Here is a 16,538-nt window from a genome sequence, read left to right as displayed (position 1 = left end):
TTGACAAAGGGTCATCTGGACTCCAAACATCAGCTCTCTTCTCTCTTTACAGATGCTGTCAGACCTGCTGAGATTTTCCAGCGTTTTCTCTTTGGTTTCAGATTTCAGCATCCGCAATAATTTGCGTGTATTCCAGCACTTAAGATTTTTGGCTTTGCAGTCATTTGATTATATGGGCTGGGTTTAGTCGAGTTTTTGCACCCACTTTAATTTATTTGTTGCCTTATGGTTTTTCCCTTTCTTTGGCTTGTTAGACCTGCAAAATCAATTGTTCTAACTACAATGAGAATCTTGTTCAATCAATCTACCCGTTATCAGTTAGCATGAGGGTTGGAGAAGGAATGAGCCAGATCTGTTTATGTCCAGAATAGACAGTTGTAGAGATAACTAACCAAGATGGACATTGCATTAAAAATGCAAAAGTGAAAAATATCAACTCCCAGCACTGACTTCCCTCATATTGGTAAGGTACTTAACCCTAAATAACCCTAAAGAAAAAATAGATAGCGGGTAAAAATGTGCCAAAAGCATTTCTGTAAATCATAGAATCACTACAGTGCAGAAAGAGGCCATCTGGCCCATCGAGTCTGCACCAACCACAACCCCACCCAGACCCTACCCCAATATCCCTGCACATTTACCCACGAACTTACACATCTCACAACAGTAGGGGGCAATTTTTAGCATGGCCATTCAACCTAACCCGTACATCTTTGGACTGTGGGAGGAAACTGAAGCACCCAGAGGAAACACACAGGGACACGAGGAGAATGTGCAAACTCCACACAGTGACCCAAGCCAGGAATCGAACCCAGGTCCCTGGAGCTGTGAAGCAGCCGTGCTAACCACTGTGCTACCACGCTGCCCAACATAAAGCTAGAAAATCTCCACCTATATGAAAAGCCTTCTCTGAAGTGTATGCATGGAACATACACGTTCTCAGTACGAGCATCAGAAAGAGCTTCATGGAGGTCAAACTTTAAAACTTCACCTGCTATGTGAAAACCGTAGGATTCCTCGGCCTCCTTACAGCCCAATTGACAGATTTGTACCTGTAAAAAAAAAATCAAAATCCTAGGACACAGTTATGCTAACAATAAGACTCAATGAATTAAATAAAAAATGATTAAAGAGACAGCCTGCATTTAAAAAGTCCTTCACATGACGAAGTAGTTCACAGCAACTGAAGTACTTTTGAAGTAAATCCAGTGTTATAACAAATACAGCAGCAAATTTTCACGTGGTAAGTTCTGCAAACAGCAATGGGATAAATAACCAGATGGTGCATGCTTTGTGCTTAAACACCAGGTTTAGGAGGTTAAATTGGAAAGCATCCAACCCACACCAATTGATTGCAATGATATAAAGGCAAAATACTGCAGATGCTGGAATCTGAAACAGAAACAGAAAATAGTGAAAAATCTCAGCAAGTCTGAGAGCATCTGTGGATAGAGAATACAGCATTGGCTCGAATAGAGCATTGGATCTATTCTATCTCCACAGATGCTGTCAGACTTGCTGAGATTAAGGAATCACAGTTCCTAAGTTCTGCGGCCAGCCAGCACCCGCCTCACTGCTCACTGGCTGCACACAATAGCAGGGAATCGAGAGTGGTCAGCACCTCCAAAGTACCTGTTAAAGAGGAGGCTGGATTGGTTGGAGCAGGTGCTGAAAGTTATGGTTGAAGAGAATCTGACCTGAGAAAGAATGAGAATTGACAACAGGAGACAGAGGGGGCATCCAGGTTTTTGAGTGTTTCACTGGAGGTCATGGTAGTGGTGGTGGTGTTTTGTATCTGTAAGGGGCCCACCAGGTGCATACACTCAAACAGGCAGTGGGAGCAGATGGACATCAGTGCCATGAGATAAGCCCCAACAACCTGGATGAATTGGTTCACCAACTTCACATGAATGGACAGGATTAATGAATGCATTTGCAAATGTTATTCCCTACCAAATGTACCAATTGTAACAAACACTAATCAAGTCACCGCACCCACCAACAATCTCTCTCAATTAGGCCTCACGCCTGATTTGCTTCAGCTCACTTCCAAATACTTAGCACTGCTGCAAACCAAGTTTCACACCTTGTACACACAGCCATTCAACTATCTCAGCCATATCAGCCTCAGCCAAATGCATCGTCACATTTGCCTCTTTCTTGCAGGAAAAGGTGGCAGTGAGAATTAATCAGAGGATAGACAGGCACATCCTAACCCCCATGGAGGAGATGCTGCTAGTCATTATCGGGATGGCCATTCAAGGCCATGGCCAACAGCAGGCCTCAAACCATTGAAGATAGCAGTAACCTCATATCTGAACCTTCCCCTCAAATCCCACTTTCTGCTAATCTGTAAGCATGCACCTCTTACTTTCCACATCACAGCTTTACCCTTCCATATTTTTCCCTTTCGGGTAGCCAGGAGGTGCGAGCTGGCCAGGCAAGGAAAAACATCAAGAAAGGAGTGATGATGAAGCTATCAAATTTTCAGCCACCAATTCAGATACTGACACTGCATGTAATTTAAATTAGAAGCAGGATCTGCATGTGGTGAGACATCAACCATGAGTAGGATGCAGAAGGGATAAGAAGCAAGGACAGCACAGGTACCAGCTCACTGAGGATGCACATGGGTTCCATCACAGAGGACTCAGATAAGGATGTCAATGGGGCAGCCTACAGAAGAGCACAGGCACAATGTAAGATGGATGGAAACCTGCTGAAAAGCCTGAAGTTAATGCCAAGGAGAATGTGAAACTTAGCACCAGCTTGGCACAGAGTTTTGTGTCAAGTTTAAAGCCCATCCTTTGCAGCATGGAACTGGTGGGCAACTTCATTCACACACCTGTGAACCCAGTCATGATGCAGTGTCCAATGTTGTAGATTCCATTGTAACACAAATAACAGTTACCCAACGTCAGAGTGTCACATTGAAAGGTCAGACTTTGGTCATGTAAGACCAGCTTGCTGCCAAATAAATTCAAGCTGCCATCCTCATCAATGTCAATTACAATATGAAAAGTGGCTTGCAGTTCCAGCAATCTGTCCAGCCAAGCTGCCTACAGGTATCCTCCAGGGCCATCTGCAGTTTTCCCCACTGAAATTCAGCAGCCTTTCACAAGCCATGCCATAGCCACTAGTGTAACACTACCCAAGGGAACTAGGACAGCAAAAGCACAAGGAGGCTACAAGGGAATGTACTGGTGTAACTGGTTGACCTTTGAACATGATATTGCATGATTTTGTTCATAAACTTCACTTGGCATGTTTATTTTGTGGTCAAGCAGTCTCTCTCTGATCAGTGATAAAAGGAAGGCAAGCTGTGAGACTGTTGGTGAATGGAGAACAATGTTGTGGTTTCTGGTATTTCAGTTAGAAACTCAATTGTTGTCTGCACGTATACATAAGCATCCAGGAAGTCACATCACTCACTCTGCATTAGAATCTGTGTACTGTAAATAAATATCATTCTACAGTACATGGCGAGATTGGAGAATTACATTCAATGATACGTGATGATAGCTCCAGTATCTGTGTAAAACAGTGTGGTGATTTCAAAACTCTGGAAGTACAAAACATGCTCGCCATCCATTCCAATGCCGGTGGGGGTCAAAATCCGGAAATCACAGACGTAGCAGCGAGATCATAATTTCAGATCTTCCCCACCCCTCACTAGCGATCTCATCAAGCGTGAACCTACTTTACATTCATCTCCATAACGATTAATATCATAAGCTCGCCCTCCCACCAAATATTGACTCCCCCACCATATATTGGCACCGCGCAGATGTGATGTCACGCAGTGCAGTTTACAACAGGTTCACATAGACTTGAACCTGTTATGGGAGTTAGCACTGCTGTCTCACAGCTCCAGGGACCCCGGTTCGATTCCTGGCTTGGCTCACTGTGTGCGGAGTCTGCACATTCTCCCAGTATCTCAGCGGGTTTCCTCCAGATGTTTCAGTTTCCTCTCAGTCCGAAAGATGTGCTGATTAGCTGCTTTATCCATGCTAAATTCTCTCACGGTGTATCTGAGCAGGCACCAGAGTATGGCGACTAGGGGATTTTCACAGTAACTTCACAGATGGCACAGTGGTTTGCACTGCTGCCTCACAGCGTCAGGGACCTGGGGCCTAGGTTCAATTCCCAGCTTGGGTCACTGTCTGTGCAGAGTCTGCAATTCTCCCCATGTCTGCACGGGATCTGCTGGGTAGGTGCATTGACCCAAACAGGTGCTGGAGTGTAGCGACTAGGGGAATCTCACAGTAACTTCTTTGCAGTGTCAATGTAAGCCTACTTGTGATTAATAAATAAACTTTAAAGTATAGCCCCTGGCAAAAAAGATTGTGGTCAGGCAGTGGCCTGACACTGTGCTCTGATACTGGTTGGCATTGTCAGGATGATACAGGGTCAAGTACAGGCTTCATGGCAGTAAGGACATCCTTACCAGAAGTGTAGGCATCTCATACACTGATTTAAATGGGCTTCAGGTAGGAGAATAACTCACAGAACACCCTTACAAAGACCCATCCCATTCCGCGCCCCCCCCAACCATCTCCATTTCCTCCAGGAGCTTTTCCTGCCTGCACAATCTCTGTAAATTCTCCAAATCATGCTTTATCCCAAGGGGAATGTCTAATGTTAATGTCTGAGGCAACCTGTTTGTTCAGAAGTCCTGATGTCAGCAAAATGTCCTTTCGCACCTGCCACACCACTCCACTACCTGTAGGCTTTGGCAATTTGAAATAACTACAGAAAATGCCAAATGCTTTGCAGAATTGTAGTGATAGCCAGAGAAGCTCCAAACTACTACTACTAGTATGAAATCCATGGTTTATATCATGAGATCCATGCAAACTCTCCAACTCATTCGTGATCACCTATTCGACCAGGCCATCTCACATGGTCTTGCTAGTCCCATGGTATTAATCACATAGAAGGCCAATTCTGCTCACTTCCTTCCATCACCTTCTCTAACTATTACTTCCCCTCCACCCCGATTCCACATCCTAACCCTACTTCCTTCTGTATCCACCATTGAAAAAAAACTATACCACAATTTACTTACAGCTGCATTTTACTAAATCCAAACGGCCTAGCCTTTTGTTCTCCATTCACAACATTTCTACAGCTGCAATTTGCTCAACTACATCCTCATATCCACCTTCGATGCCTAGGACCCAGTAAAAGAGCATCAAGTTCAATTTCAGTGGTGTGGAAACGTTTAGAAAAAATAACTTAGAACAAAATGAATAGCTGCATGGACAAATGCAGGTTAATCACAGAAAGAAAAACATTGTGAAAAGAAAAATCATATTTAACCAACAACCTGGAGTTTTTTTGAAGAGGTAATGGAGTGGGTTGATGAGGGCAATGCTGTTGAAGTGGCGTACACGGACTTCCAAAAGGTGTTTGAAACAGTAACACACAACAGACCTGTGAGCAAAGTTATAGCTCATGGGGAAAAAAAAAGGGACAGTAGCAACATGGATATGAAATTGGCTGAGTAACGGAAGGGGTAGGATTTTCCAGCTGCACTCTCCTCAACATCAGAAAATCCTGCCCGAGGTTAACGAACCTTTGCATGGTCTGCCCCTGCCCGCTACGATTCCTATGGGCAGGACGGGAAAATTCCACTCAGAGAGTAGTGGTTAATTGATATATCTCATGCTGGAGGAAGATTTGCAGCGGAGCTCTCTGGGAATCAATGTTGGGACCCTTACTTTTTGTGTACTAAGTGACCTACATCTTGGTGTCCTGAGCACAATTTCAAAGTTTGCTGATGATACGAAACTCGGAAGCATTGTAAATGGAAGATAGTGCAGAACCTCAAAGAGATATAGACAAGGTGGCATGAAGTTCAATGCAGGGAAATGTGAAGTGATTCATTTTGTAGAAAGAACATGGAGAAAGAATATAAAGGCTGAGTCTAAAGGGGATTCAGGAAGTCAGCGGGGTTGTCCTGTGTTGGGAAGATGAGTGAACTGGGCCTAGATTTTCTCTAGATTTTGGAAGGGGGTATACGTGATCTTAATGAGGCAAGCAGGATTCTTGGGGGGGCGGGGGGAGAGTTTGATTGAGTAGATGACCATTTGAATGACTGTTTCTGCTAGTCGGGAAGTCTAGAACACAAGGGCATAGTCTTGGAATGGGACAATCATTTGGGACTAAGATTAAGAGAAATTATTTCACTCAGTTGTAAATCTTTGGAATTCTCTACCCCACAGGGTTGTGGACGGTTCATCATCAGATGTATTTAAGGCTGGGAAGGAAGGTTTGTGGCTTCTAATGGGGTTGGGGGAAGGTGGGAGCAGGGGGGCGGGGAGGTGGGAGGTTAGAGTTGAGACACAACATCAGCTATGTTTGTGTTGAATGGTAGATTAGGTTCAATGAGTCATGTGGCTTACTCCTGCTTCCATTTCTTGTGCTCTTGTATTCTTGTATTACATTGAGAGAGAATGACTCTGAGATGGATGTACCATCCAGGGGTAATGAAGGAGGTTAAGGATGATAGCAAATTGAATGGGAAGGCATACAATGCTGTGAGGATTAGTGGTAGGTCTCAAGATTGGGAAGATTTTATTGTCCAGCAAAGGCTGACAGAACAAAATCAGCAGGAGAGCTGGTGCAGACATGGACCAAATGGCTTCCTTTTGAACCCTAACAAATCTGTGATTTATCTCTTTAAAAAAGAACATTTTGTCAGTATTAGGTACACCAGCATCACTGACTTCGCTTTTTCTGGTTATTTACATTCTGTAGTCTACATCAGGTACCATCCTTTTGTTTTGAGTTCAATTTCGTCAAAACTCTCACGATTTCTTTCAAGAAGCGAGAGAATGGTGTGTTAAGTTTTGCACATGTAGTAAGTGCTATCTGTATATGCTGGAGGGCCTTGCCAGTATTACAGAACCCAGAAGAAAAAAATTGTGGCAATGATTATATCAGGATATTGTATAACTAGTCAGGTGGCTGACTGTCACCTTCTCAAGGGAAATTAGGGATGGGCACCAAATGCTGGCCTATCCGGTAATGCCCACATTACACAAATAAATACGTGATTTCTCCCACGCTTCTGGCACCCACTTCATTTATAGAATCCCTGCAGTGCAGGAGGTGGAGTCTGGCTAATCAAGCCTACACCTACAACAATCCCACCCAGGCCCTATCCCCATAACCCCACGCATTTACACTGGGGCAATTTAGCACAGCCAATCTAACCCACACATCTTTGGATTGTGGGAGGAAACTGGAGCACCTGGAGGAAAGCCATGCAGGGGAGAACGTGCACGATTAGTGAAGATTGACTGGGCTGGGTATGCCCCGGTTGCGTTCTAATTCAATACCTAAGTAATGAAGATTGGAGAACGACTGCAGGCTTCCTTTCTGAAAACAGGAACAAAAGATGGAATTTAAGAAGTTATTTACTTCCTATTGTGCCAGCACAGCAGAAGCATTTTCACCTCAGAGTCAAAAGGTTGCGGATTCAAGCCGCATCAAGAATTTGAGTCTATGAATTAAGCTGGCGCTGCTATACAATGCTGAAGAAGCACTGCTTTTTCAGAGGTGTTGCCCTTTCGATTAGTCAGAAACGTTTCACTTGTTGCCAAGTGTACTGAGATGTATGAAGGGCATGAAAGACTGCAAATATTCTAGGGAGTGTGTGCGTGTGCGTGTGCGTGTGTGTGGAGGGGGGTGCGAGGTGGATTCAATAAAAGAATGAAATTATTGAAGAAAAATTGAGTCACATCTCACATTTCTTTCACTCACTTACTGGATCATTAGTTCACAAGCAATAAATTATTGAGGTTGCTGTCATGAGTGAATACAGACTTCACCACTAATCCAAGGCCATTGGTGCAGTGAGTCAGAATGGGCAAATGCAACAGAAAAATTGCTGCGTGGGATCAGTGTTGAGTTATGTAAAGTAGGATGGCAGAGCAGCTACACACTGAAATCAATCAAAAGCTATCCTGCTTCCAAAATGAATGCAACACAACCTTAAAAGCAAAATATTGCGCATGCTGGAATCGGAAACAAAAGGAGAAAATGCTGGAAAATCTCAGCAGGTCTGACAGCGTCTGTGAAGAGAGAATTGAGCCACTGGGTGGGCTTTTACAGCCTCGCTTGGGCAAAACCAGAAATTCCCCCCCGAGATCAGCAGGGATTTCTTTTGTCTGACTCTCACCCACTCCGATTCTGTGGCAGGTGAGGTGGTAGAGTTCTGACAAATGTTTCCAGTCTGGATGACCCTTTGTCAGAAGCCCTGCTCTAGTTCCAAGCCAAGTTCTGCAAACATGAGGGCAGCCTCAACCGGGATCTTGGGTTCATGTCACATTATCTGTAACTCCCACAACTTGCCTAGACTTGCAAAAATCTCACTTAACTATCCTGACTGGAGACAATAAACACCACTTTAACTTGTGCTTAGCCCTCTCTCTACTCACACTGTCTGTACCTTTAAGACTTGACTACCTGTAAAAAAAACTCGCATTCCAACCATTATCTTATAAATTGAGTTTGTGCCTTTATATGCTCTGTTTGCGAACAGAACTCCCACTCACCTGATGAAAGAGCAGCACTCAAAGCTTGTGGCTTGTGCTACCAATTAGACCTGTTGGATTGGTGTTGAGAGACTTCTTACTCTGCCTATCCCAGTCCAATGCCTGCATCTCCACATGATGGCTGTTCTTTCTCCACAGCTACAGTCAGACCTGCTGAGATGTTCCAGCATTTTTCTGTACAACTGAAGTTCTAGTTTTTGATGAGTTGAGGAACTTTAGTATAAGCCTAATTTATTCCCCACATTTTCAAACCTTTCCCAGCTTTTCTCCAATGTACACAATCTGGACGTTACAACATTTCCCAAGAGTAGACGGTCATTTAAGACCTCAAATCACACCACCATTTAAGTTATGCCAATTTATAAAATGTATTTAAACTGATCTTAAAAAAAAAAGACGAACAAAGTAAAGCTTTTTGTTAATGACTTTGAGGCCAACACCATTCTCTCTTAAAATTTCATTTTGCAAATGTGGAGCCTTATTTCTTCACAAGTTTAAAAGAAATGCTATTCCAAGAACATAACCACATTGTTAAAGATAATGGCTGGCATTTTACAGTCAGTGGCAAAAGATTGGTTGGAATTTACCGGCTGTTCATGCCAGCAGGATTTTCTGGATCCACTGCAATTTATTATTATCATATGTATTAACATACAGTGAAAAGTATCGTTTCTTGCACGCTATACAGACGAAGCATACCATTCATACAGAAGGAAATGAGAGAGTGCAGGATCTGGTGTTACAGTCATAGCTCGGGTATAGAGAAAGATCAACTTAATGCAAGGTAGGCCCATTCAAAAGTCTGACAGCAGCAGGGAAGAAGCTGCTCTTGAGTCGGTCAGTACATGACTTCAGACTTTTGTATCTTTTTCCTGAAGGAAGAAGGTGGAAGAGAGTATGTCTGGGGTGCATGGGGTCCTTAATTGTACTGGCTGCTTTGCCAAGGCAGTGGGAAGTGGGTCAATGGATGGGAGGCTGGTTTACGTGATGGATTTGGCTACATTCACAACCTTTTGTAGTTCCTTGTGGTCTTGGGCAGAGCAGGAGCCATACCAAGCCATACCAGAAGGAATGCTTTCTATGGTGCATCTGTAAAAGTTGGTGAAAATTGTAGATGATATGCCAAATTTCCTTTGTCTTCTGAGAAGGTAGAGGCGTTGGTGGGCTTTCTTAACTATAGTGTCGGGATGGGGAGACCAGGACAGATTGTTGGTGATCTGGACACCTAAACACTTGAAGCTCTTGACCTTTTCTACTTTGTCCCCATTGATGTAGACAGGGGCATGTTCTCCTTTATGCTTCCTGAAGGAAATGACAATCTCCTTTGTTCTGTTGACATTGAGGGAGAGATTATTGTTGCCGCACCAGTTCACCAGATTCTCTATCTCATTCCTGTACTCCGTCTCGTCATTGTTTGAGATCCCATTGTTTGAAATTCTCCATCCTCACTTTCAGCAGCAGCCACGGTATGTGAACAGCCAGAAAATTCTAGTTATGGTGCTTGCCAGTGACCCCGTTGACTGCTGCCCACAAAAGCTTTGGTGTCTTTAAAGAAAGACTTGCTCTACTCGAATATTTAATCCAATAAGGCATCACTGGTGGGTGTGTGTGCATTAAAGTTTAATGCTTATTTATTAGTCACAAGTAAGGCTTACATTAACACTACAGTGAAGTTACTGAGAAATTCCCCTAGTTGCCACACTCCGGCGCCTGTTCGGGTCAATGCACCTACCCAGGATGTCTTTCGCACTGTGGGAGGGAACCGGAGCACCCGGAGGAAACCCACATAGACACAGGGAGAACATGCAGACTCCACGCAGACAGTGACCCAAGCCGGGAATCAAACCCGGGTCCCCAGCGCTGTAAGGCAGCAGTGCTAACAACAATGCCACCATGCCGCCCTATGTACAAATTAGATTTAAATCATTCACAGAAAGAGAAAAAAGATTGGCAAAGTTGGTTGGGATTAAGAGAGTGAAATAAAAGAAATAGAAAAGCAGTGGGGAAAAGATTGTAAATCTTCAACGGTAATTAACTTCTGAAGGAATGAAGCTCCACACTTGAAAAATGAAATTTTGACAGAGAACGCTGTTGGCTTCAATGTCATTAGCAAAAAGCTTATGGAACACATGGTAGCAACTATTAACTGGTTTTGCAAACGCATTTTTATTTTATCTTGTCTAAGCTTCCTGCCGTGGATATTAGCAAAAGAAGCTGTTCTGAACAATTTTCCAGCCCTTCTTGCCCCGCTGCCACTATAAGCGAGGACGGAGAATTTGGTGCTTAGCCAAATCGCCGTTCACTACAGCAGGGCCAGAAAATCCCACCAGCAGCACGGTGGCACAGTGGTTAGCACTGATGCCTCATAACGCCAAGGACCTAGGTTCGATTCCTATCTGTGTGGAGTTTGCACATTCACCCCATGACTGCGAGAGTTTCCTCCAGATACTCCGGTTTCCTCGCACAGTCCAAAGATGTGTGGGTTAGATGGATTGGCCATGCTAATTTGCCCCTTAGTGTCAGGGGGACTGGCTAGGGTAAATGCATGGAGTTGTGGGGATAAGGCCTTGGTTGGATTGTAGTTGGTAGAGACTCAATGGGCCGAATGGCCTCCTTCTGCAATAGTAGGATTCTGAGTAGTCCCAACTTTGACTATTATCCTTTAGCTGGCTTTGATCAGACAACAACTGGGGCACTAAGGTAAACCCAGGGAGAGAGGTCAGGGGGAAAATCAACCATGTTCATTGATCATTTTAAGTTATTTCCTGCTAGAAAATTTGCAGATGTGAAGGTTCCACGAGGATCAGTTATAATGATTACGGACACTGAAAATCTTGGGTGAGATACTGGAGGGGTGCTTGTGTAGAAAATTGGATAAAAAAGCCAAGTATTGCAGTCTTAAAGATTTACATACTAAAGCTTTCGAAATTCATTCTTATAGATTATGGAACCTCTGAGGGAACCTTTCATGCTGAGAAAATAAAAGCTGTGTAAAGACTGGGTTTAATTTAGCACACTATAATTGTCAACTTTGGATGTCGACAATTACAAACTGACAGGAGACAGAACAAAATGCAACTGGAAAGTTTGACTGAAATAACCTGTTCTTTCCTCGTTACTAACGCATTGTACAAACTGCATTATAATATGCAGATTTTTGATGCCACTTACCTCACACGTCTGATTGAATGTTGAATCCTGGAAAATAAAGAAAGGAATTTATACTTTCACATACAGCCTGCAAGAATCTATCAATAAAAGAACAAAAAATGTGCAGTTGAATTTCAGTGATGTTCTACGTGTGACCTTATTATACCAAGCCCACTCTAAACCAAAACACCTGAACTTCTATTCTACCTTAATACATAGCTAAAGGGACCAACTGCTCACATGAAACTATTGAATATATCTTCCCTTGTTAAAAAGAAAACTGTAATCACTATGCAGTTTTGATTAAAAATGAAACATGCCCTTGGAGTGATAATTCTTCCAAATGGCTGATTTCAGAAGATCCATGCATGCTTTAAGTGTATATAAATACATTTTACAAACAAAAGCTACTCAATAAACACATTCAACATAGATGCATATTTTTGTCCTCAATGTTAGCAAAGACTTGAAGAAAACAAAATTGGTCTCCAAGGAGACTGGCAAGAACATGTTCCTGTACTTTGGAACAGACATAACAAAAATGATCTCGTCAGCTGAAGTAATAATGTGTTTATGGGCTCATCTTGTTAATTGGAATTGTTCAGAAGCTGTAAACGAAATGGTTACAGACCACAAAGAACCTCAAAAGATATTCACCTAACTATTGTGTAAATGTTACATTTCTCTAATATCAAACATGCAAACTAATTAAATTCAAATAATTTAAGTCAAATTCAATTAATTAATAACCCTGGATTTAAAAATAGTTTGTAATAATTATGAAAAACACAGCCAGTTGACTAATGTCCTAAGGAAATCTGCTGTCTTTACCTGGTCTGGCCTCCCTGCAATTCCAGACCTACAGCAATGTGGTCACTCATATCTGCCCTCAAGCAAGCCACCCAATTGAATTAAACCACTATAGTAAAGTCCAATAAGAAAAGAACTGGAAAGACCACCCGGCATTGACCTCGACATTAAATATGATAAAGGCACAACTTGCCAACACGATGCTGCAGAGCACTCCACACTAACATATAAGGTTTTGAGACCTCTCCCACAGACTAATTCAGCAACAGCATGACATATTCATATTCACTGAATCATAGTTTCCAGCCAATGGCCCAGAATCCTCCATCACCATCCCTGGCTATGTCCAAGCCACTGGTAAGGCAGACCCAAAGGTGGTATACAGCAGAGAGAGAGTGACCCTGGGAGTTCTGAACATTCATTCTGAATCCCATGAAGTCTCATAGCAGCAGGTCAAACACGGACAAGGAACCGTTGATTACCACTCACCACACCCCTTCCAGATCAGTACTCCTCCATGTTAAACGCCACTCGGAAGAAGCACTAAGGGTAGCTAGGGTACAAAGGTGATGCACTTTAACACCCATCATCAAATGCAGCTCAATAGTACTGATGACAATTGAACTGGCTACGCTCTGAAGGACATATCTGCCAGTCAGGCCCTGTTGGAGTTGACCAGAGGAGCACCAAACAGGAAAATAAACTACCTTATCCTCACCCATTTACATAAGAACATAAGAACATAAGAAATAGGAGCAGGAGTAGGCCATCTGGCCCTTCGAGCCTGCCCCGCCATTCAATAAGATCATGGCTGATCTGTCGTGGCTCAGTTCCACTTTCCCGCCCTCTCCCCATAACCCTTAATCCCCTCTCTTATCAAAAACCCATCAACCCGCTTCTTAAAAATATTTAGCGAGGCAGCCTCCACCACTTCAACGGGCAGAGAATTCCAGAGATTCACCACCCTTTGAGTGAAGAAGTTCCTCCTCAACTCCGTTCTGAACCGCCCCCCCTTTATCTTGAGGCTGTGCCCCCTAGTCCTACTGTCTTTTTTGAGCGGGAAGAGTCTTTCCACCTCTATCCTATCCATCCCATTCATCATCTTATACGTCTCAATGAGATCTCCCCTCATTCTTCTAAACTCTAACGAGTACAAGCCTAGTTTATTCAGCCTCTCCTCATAGCTCAACCCCCTCAACTCCGGTATCAGCCTAGTAAACCTCCTCTGCACTCCCTCCAGGGCCAAAATATCCTTGCGCAGGTGCGGCGCCCAAAACTGCACACAGTACTCCAGCTGCGGCCTCACCAATGCCCTATACAGCTGCAGCAAGACCTCCCTACTTTTATATTCAATCCCCCTCGCTATGAAGGCCAGCATCCCATTCGCCTTCCTGACCACCTGCTGCACTTGCAGGCTGGGTTTTTGCGACTCATGCACAAGGACCCCGAGGTCCCTCTGCACCATCGCCTGCTGCAGTTTTTCGCCACGTAAGTAATAGTCCTTCCTACCATTATTCCTACCAAAGTGGACCACCTCACACTTGCCAACATTAAATTCCATTTGCCATTTCCTGGCCCATTCGCCCAGCCTATCTAGATCCTTCTGCAGACTCTCCACACCCTCCGCACAATTTGCCTTTCCCCCAATCTTGGTGTCATCAGCAAATTTCGACACCCTACACTCGGTTCCCTCCTCCAGATCATCTATATAAATGGTAAATAGCTGAGGCCCCAGCACCGACCCCTGGGGCACCCCACTAGTCACCAACCGCCAATCCGAATAGCACCCATTGACCCCCACTCTCTGCCTCCTATTTACCTGTCACAAATGACTGAACTGGTGGGAATGACCACTTCACAGTTTACATGGGAACAAAATTCCCCCCTTCACAATGTGCACAGTCGCTATCAGGTCGTGTGGCACCACTCCCAATCTAAATGGAATAGATTCAGGACAATTCTGGATTGGCGAACGCGGTGGTAAAGGTGGGGGTGCCGGTAAAGTGGGGCATGCAGTTCATTAAGTGGTTTGAAATCCATGCAAATACATTTAAATGGCTGTCGCGCCCATTTTGGGAGGATTCCCAACTGTGGCCATTTTTGGGCCTTGGTAAAGGGGGAACCGGTGCAGAAGTGGATGCAGATTGCACTATTCGCCTCACACCCAACTTTACCAAGTTTTCGTACAACATGATGGTAAAATCATGCCCTTATGGATCTGGTGTTTTGTTTGATCATTTGAACCACCAGATTACCCAAACTCCAAGTCAATGATTATGATACACTGTGGGACATCATCAGCAGCTGCAGTCATCAAACGTCCACTGATTTGGCAAGATGAGCAGTTGGTACTTTGACTTGTATTTATGTAGTACCTTTCATCACCTCAGGACAGCCTGAAGTGCTTTACGGACATCAAAATACTTTCGACATAAGAGTCACTATTGGAAGGTATGAATGATAAGAAGAAACAGTCATACTCCCTGTTTAGGCATGAAAATCCGGGAAGGGTGCCAAGCACAGCTGTACAGGCACCAGCTATCCGGAGAGCATTAAAATATGTATTTAGCAAAGCTAAATTTAAACAAAAAACACCAAATGGAGCGTTGAACAAAATTATGATGTGCAATACACAGGACAGTGAAATATTATACTGAAACAACACAAGACATCCTTCTGTGAATGATCAATACCTTCTCACCCAATTTCACAATTAATACAAAGAAAAGTACCTTGAATACAACGTCGCTACACAACACCCCTTACTTACAAAGTGCTTAAAAGGACTTTTCTCTCCCCCACCCAAAGAGTACATTCCACTTCTTTCATTTTTGTGACATCATGGCATAAAGATTGCGATTAGAAAGTTCATAAAACCCACTTTAAAAATGATAAATCATACAGGAGAAAAGAAATCCCTCTGATATGCCCATTATGATGTAACAATACTGGTATCCAGCTTACTGGCTACAGGATGTCTAATAAATTCCAATTGCCTTAACATTTGGATGTGATTAGACTGAAGATTAAACATACTTTGAATCTGAGCCAAAAGACAGTACATCTGCAATTTAAAATATTACATGACAGCAAATTAATACAGATTATGTCACTTGTTTATAATAAATTGCAATGAGTGAATATTTAGATATGCACACTGTAGTTGTAGTATGTACATGTTAGCTCCTTTAGTACATGTTAGAACGTGATCTGCAAATTTGAATGCCTAGATTTGAAAGACAATATTGCTGTATCTTGCAGTTAAATTGTTAGTGATCCAGATTTGTACCAGTCCACTTCAGACACACAATACTCTCCATGGAGTATATTTTATCACATCATGATAGCACAACATCAAATAGAGGTGGGACAACGGCCCGTCCCTACAACTTGCACCCTTGCTTCATTTATTAAAGAGGAGCTAAAGAGATGCCAGGTGCATCCTCACAAGCGCAGAATGATAAAATCAAGTTAGCTGAATAGTTTCCATATATTGCCTGGTTGTTGCTGAGAAAGTTATACTGACGGAACTCTGAGCAGTCTTAATCGTATCTGTTTAACGAAAGAATGGATGTGGCATTGAAAAATTCTGGTTGGAAAAACTCAGAAGTACAAAATATAAAGTAAGGGGAAAAACAGATTATTAGTAGTCACAGAAGATGATAAGCCATAGTTGTATTACATGTATATAAAAGAGTTGATTTTGAAAGTGACGCCATTCATAGTGATATCACAGATGTCAGTAAACAATAGCACTGGGCTAGTTTCAAACTTAATCAGGTTAATGACAAATTCTAATTCATGCCAAATCAGTTCTTAATAAAAAGGTTTGTAAAATTGGAACAGAATTCTGTTTGTATGCCCAAACACCCATTTATTTGTACGTTTTACAACTCAGCAAATCAGCTCTATAGTTCATTTGTAAGCATAAAATTTACTTACACACAGGTTGAAACAATTGCGAAATACTGTGTAGTTGGAATGGTTGCATACTTCAGTACACTGTGATAAGAC

General features: G+C 43.0%; 1 protein-coding gene across 1 annotated transcript in view; it reads right to left on the bottom strand.

The window, feature by feature from the left end:
• The window catches only part of ros1 (c-ros oncogene 1, receptor tyrosine kinase), a 211,201-nt gene that overhangs the window by 175,812 nt on the left and 18,851 nt on the right, over positions 1-16,538 (bottom strand). The window contains 3 exon segments of the mRNA XM_080204333.1: positions 992-1,052; positions 11,736-11,762; positions 16,467-16,526. Coding sequence (XP_080060459.1) covers positions 992-1,052; positions 11,736-11,762; positions 16,467-16,526 — 148 coding nt within the window.

This window comes from Carcharhinus amblyrhynchos, chromosome 15 (genome assembly GCF_965287045.1).
Source record: "Carcharhinus amblyrhynchos chromosome 15, sCarAmb.v2.hapA, whole genome shotgun sequence".
Taxonomy (NCBI): domain Eukaryota; kingdom Metazoa; phylum Chordata; class Chondrichthyes; order Carcharhiniformes; family Carcharhinidae; genus Carcharhinus; species Carcharhinus amblyrhynchos.
This window is presented reverse-complemented; position numbering and strand designations above follow the sequence as displayed.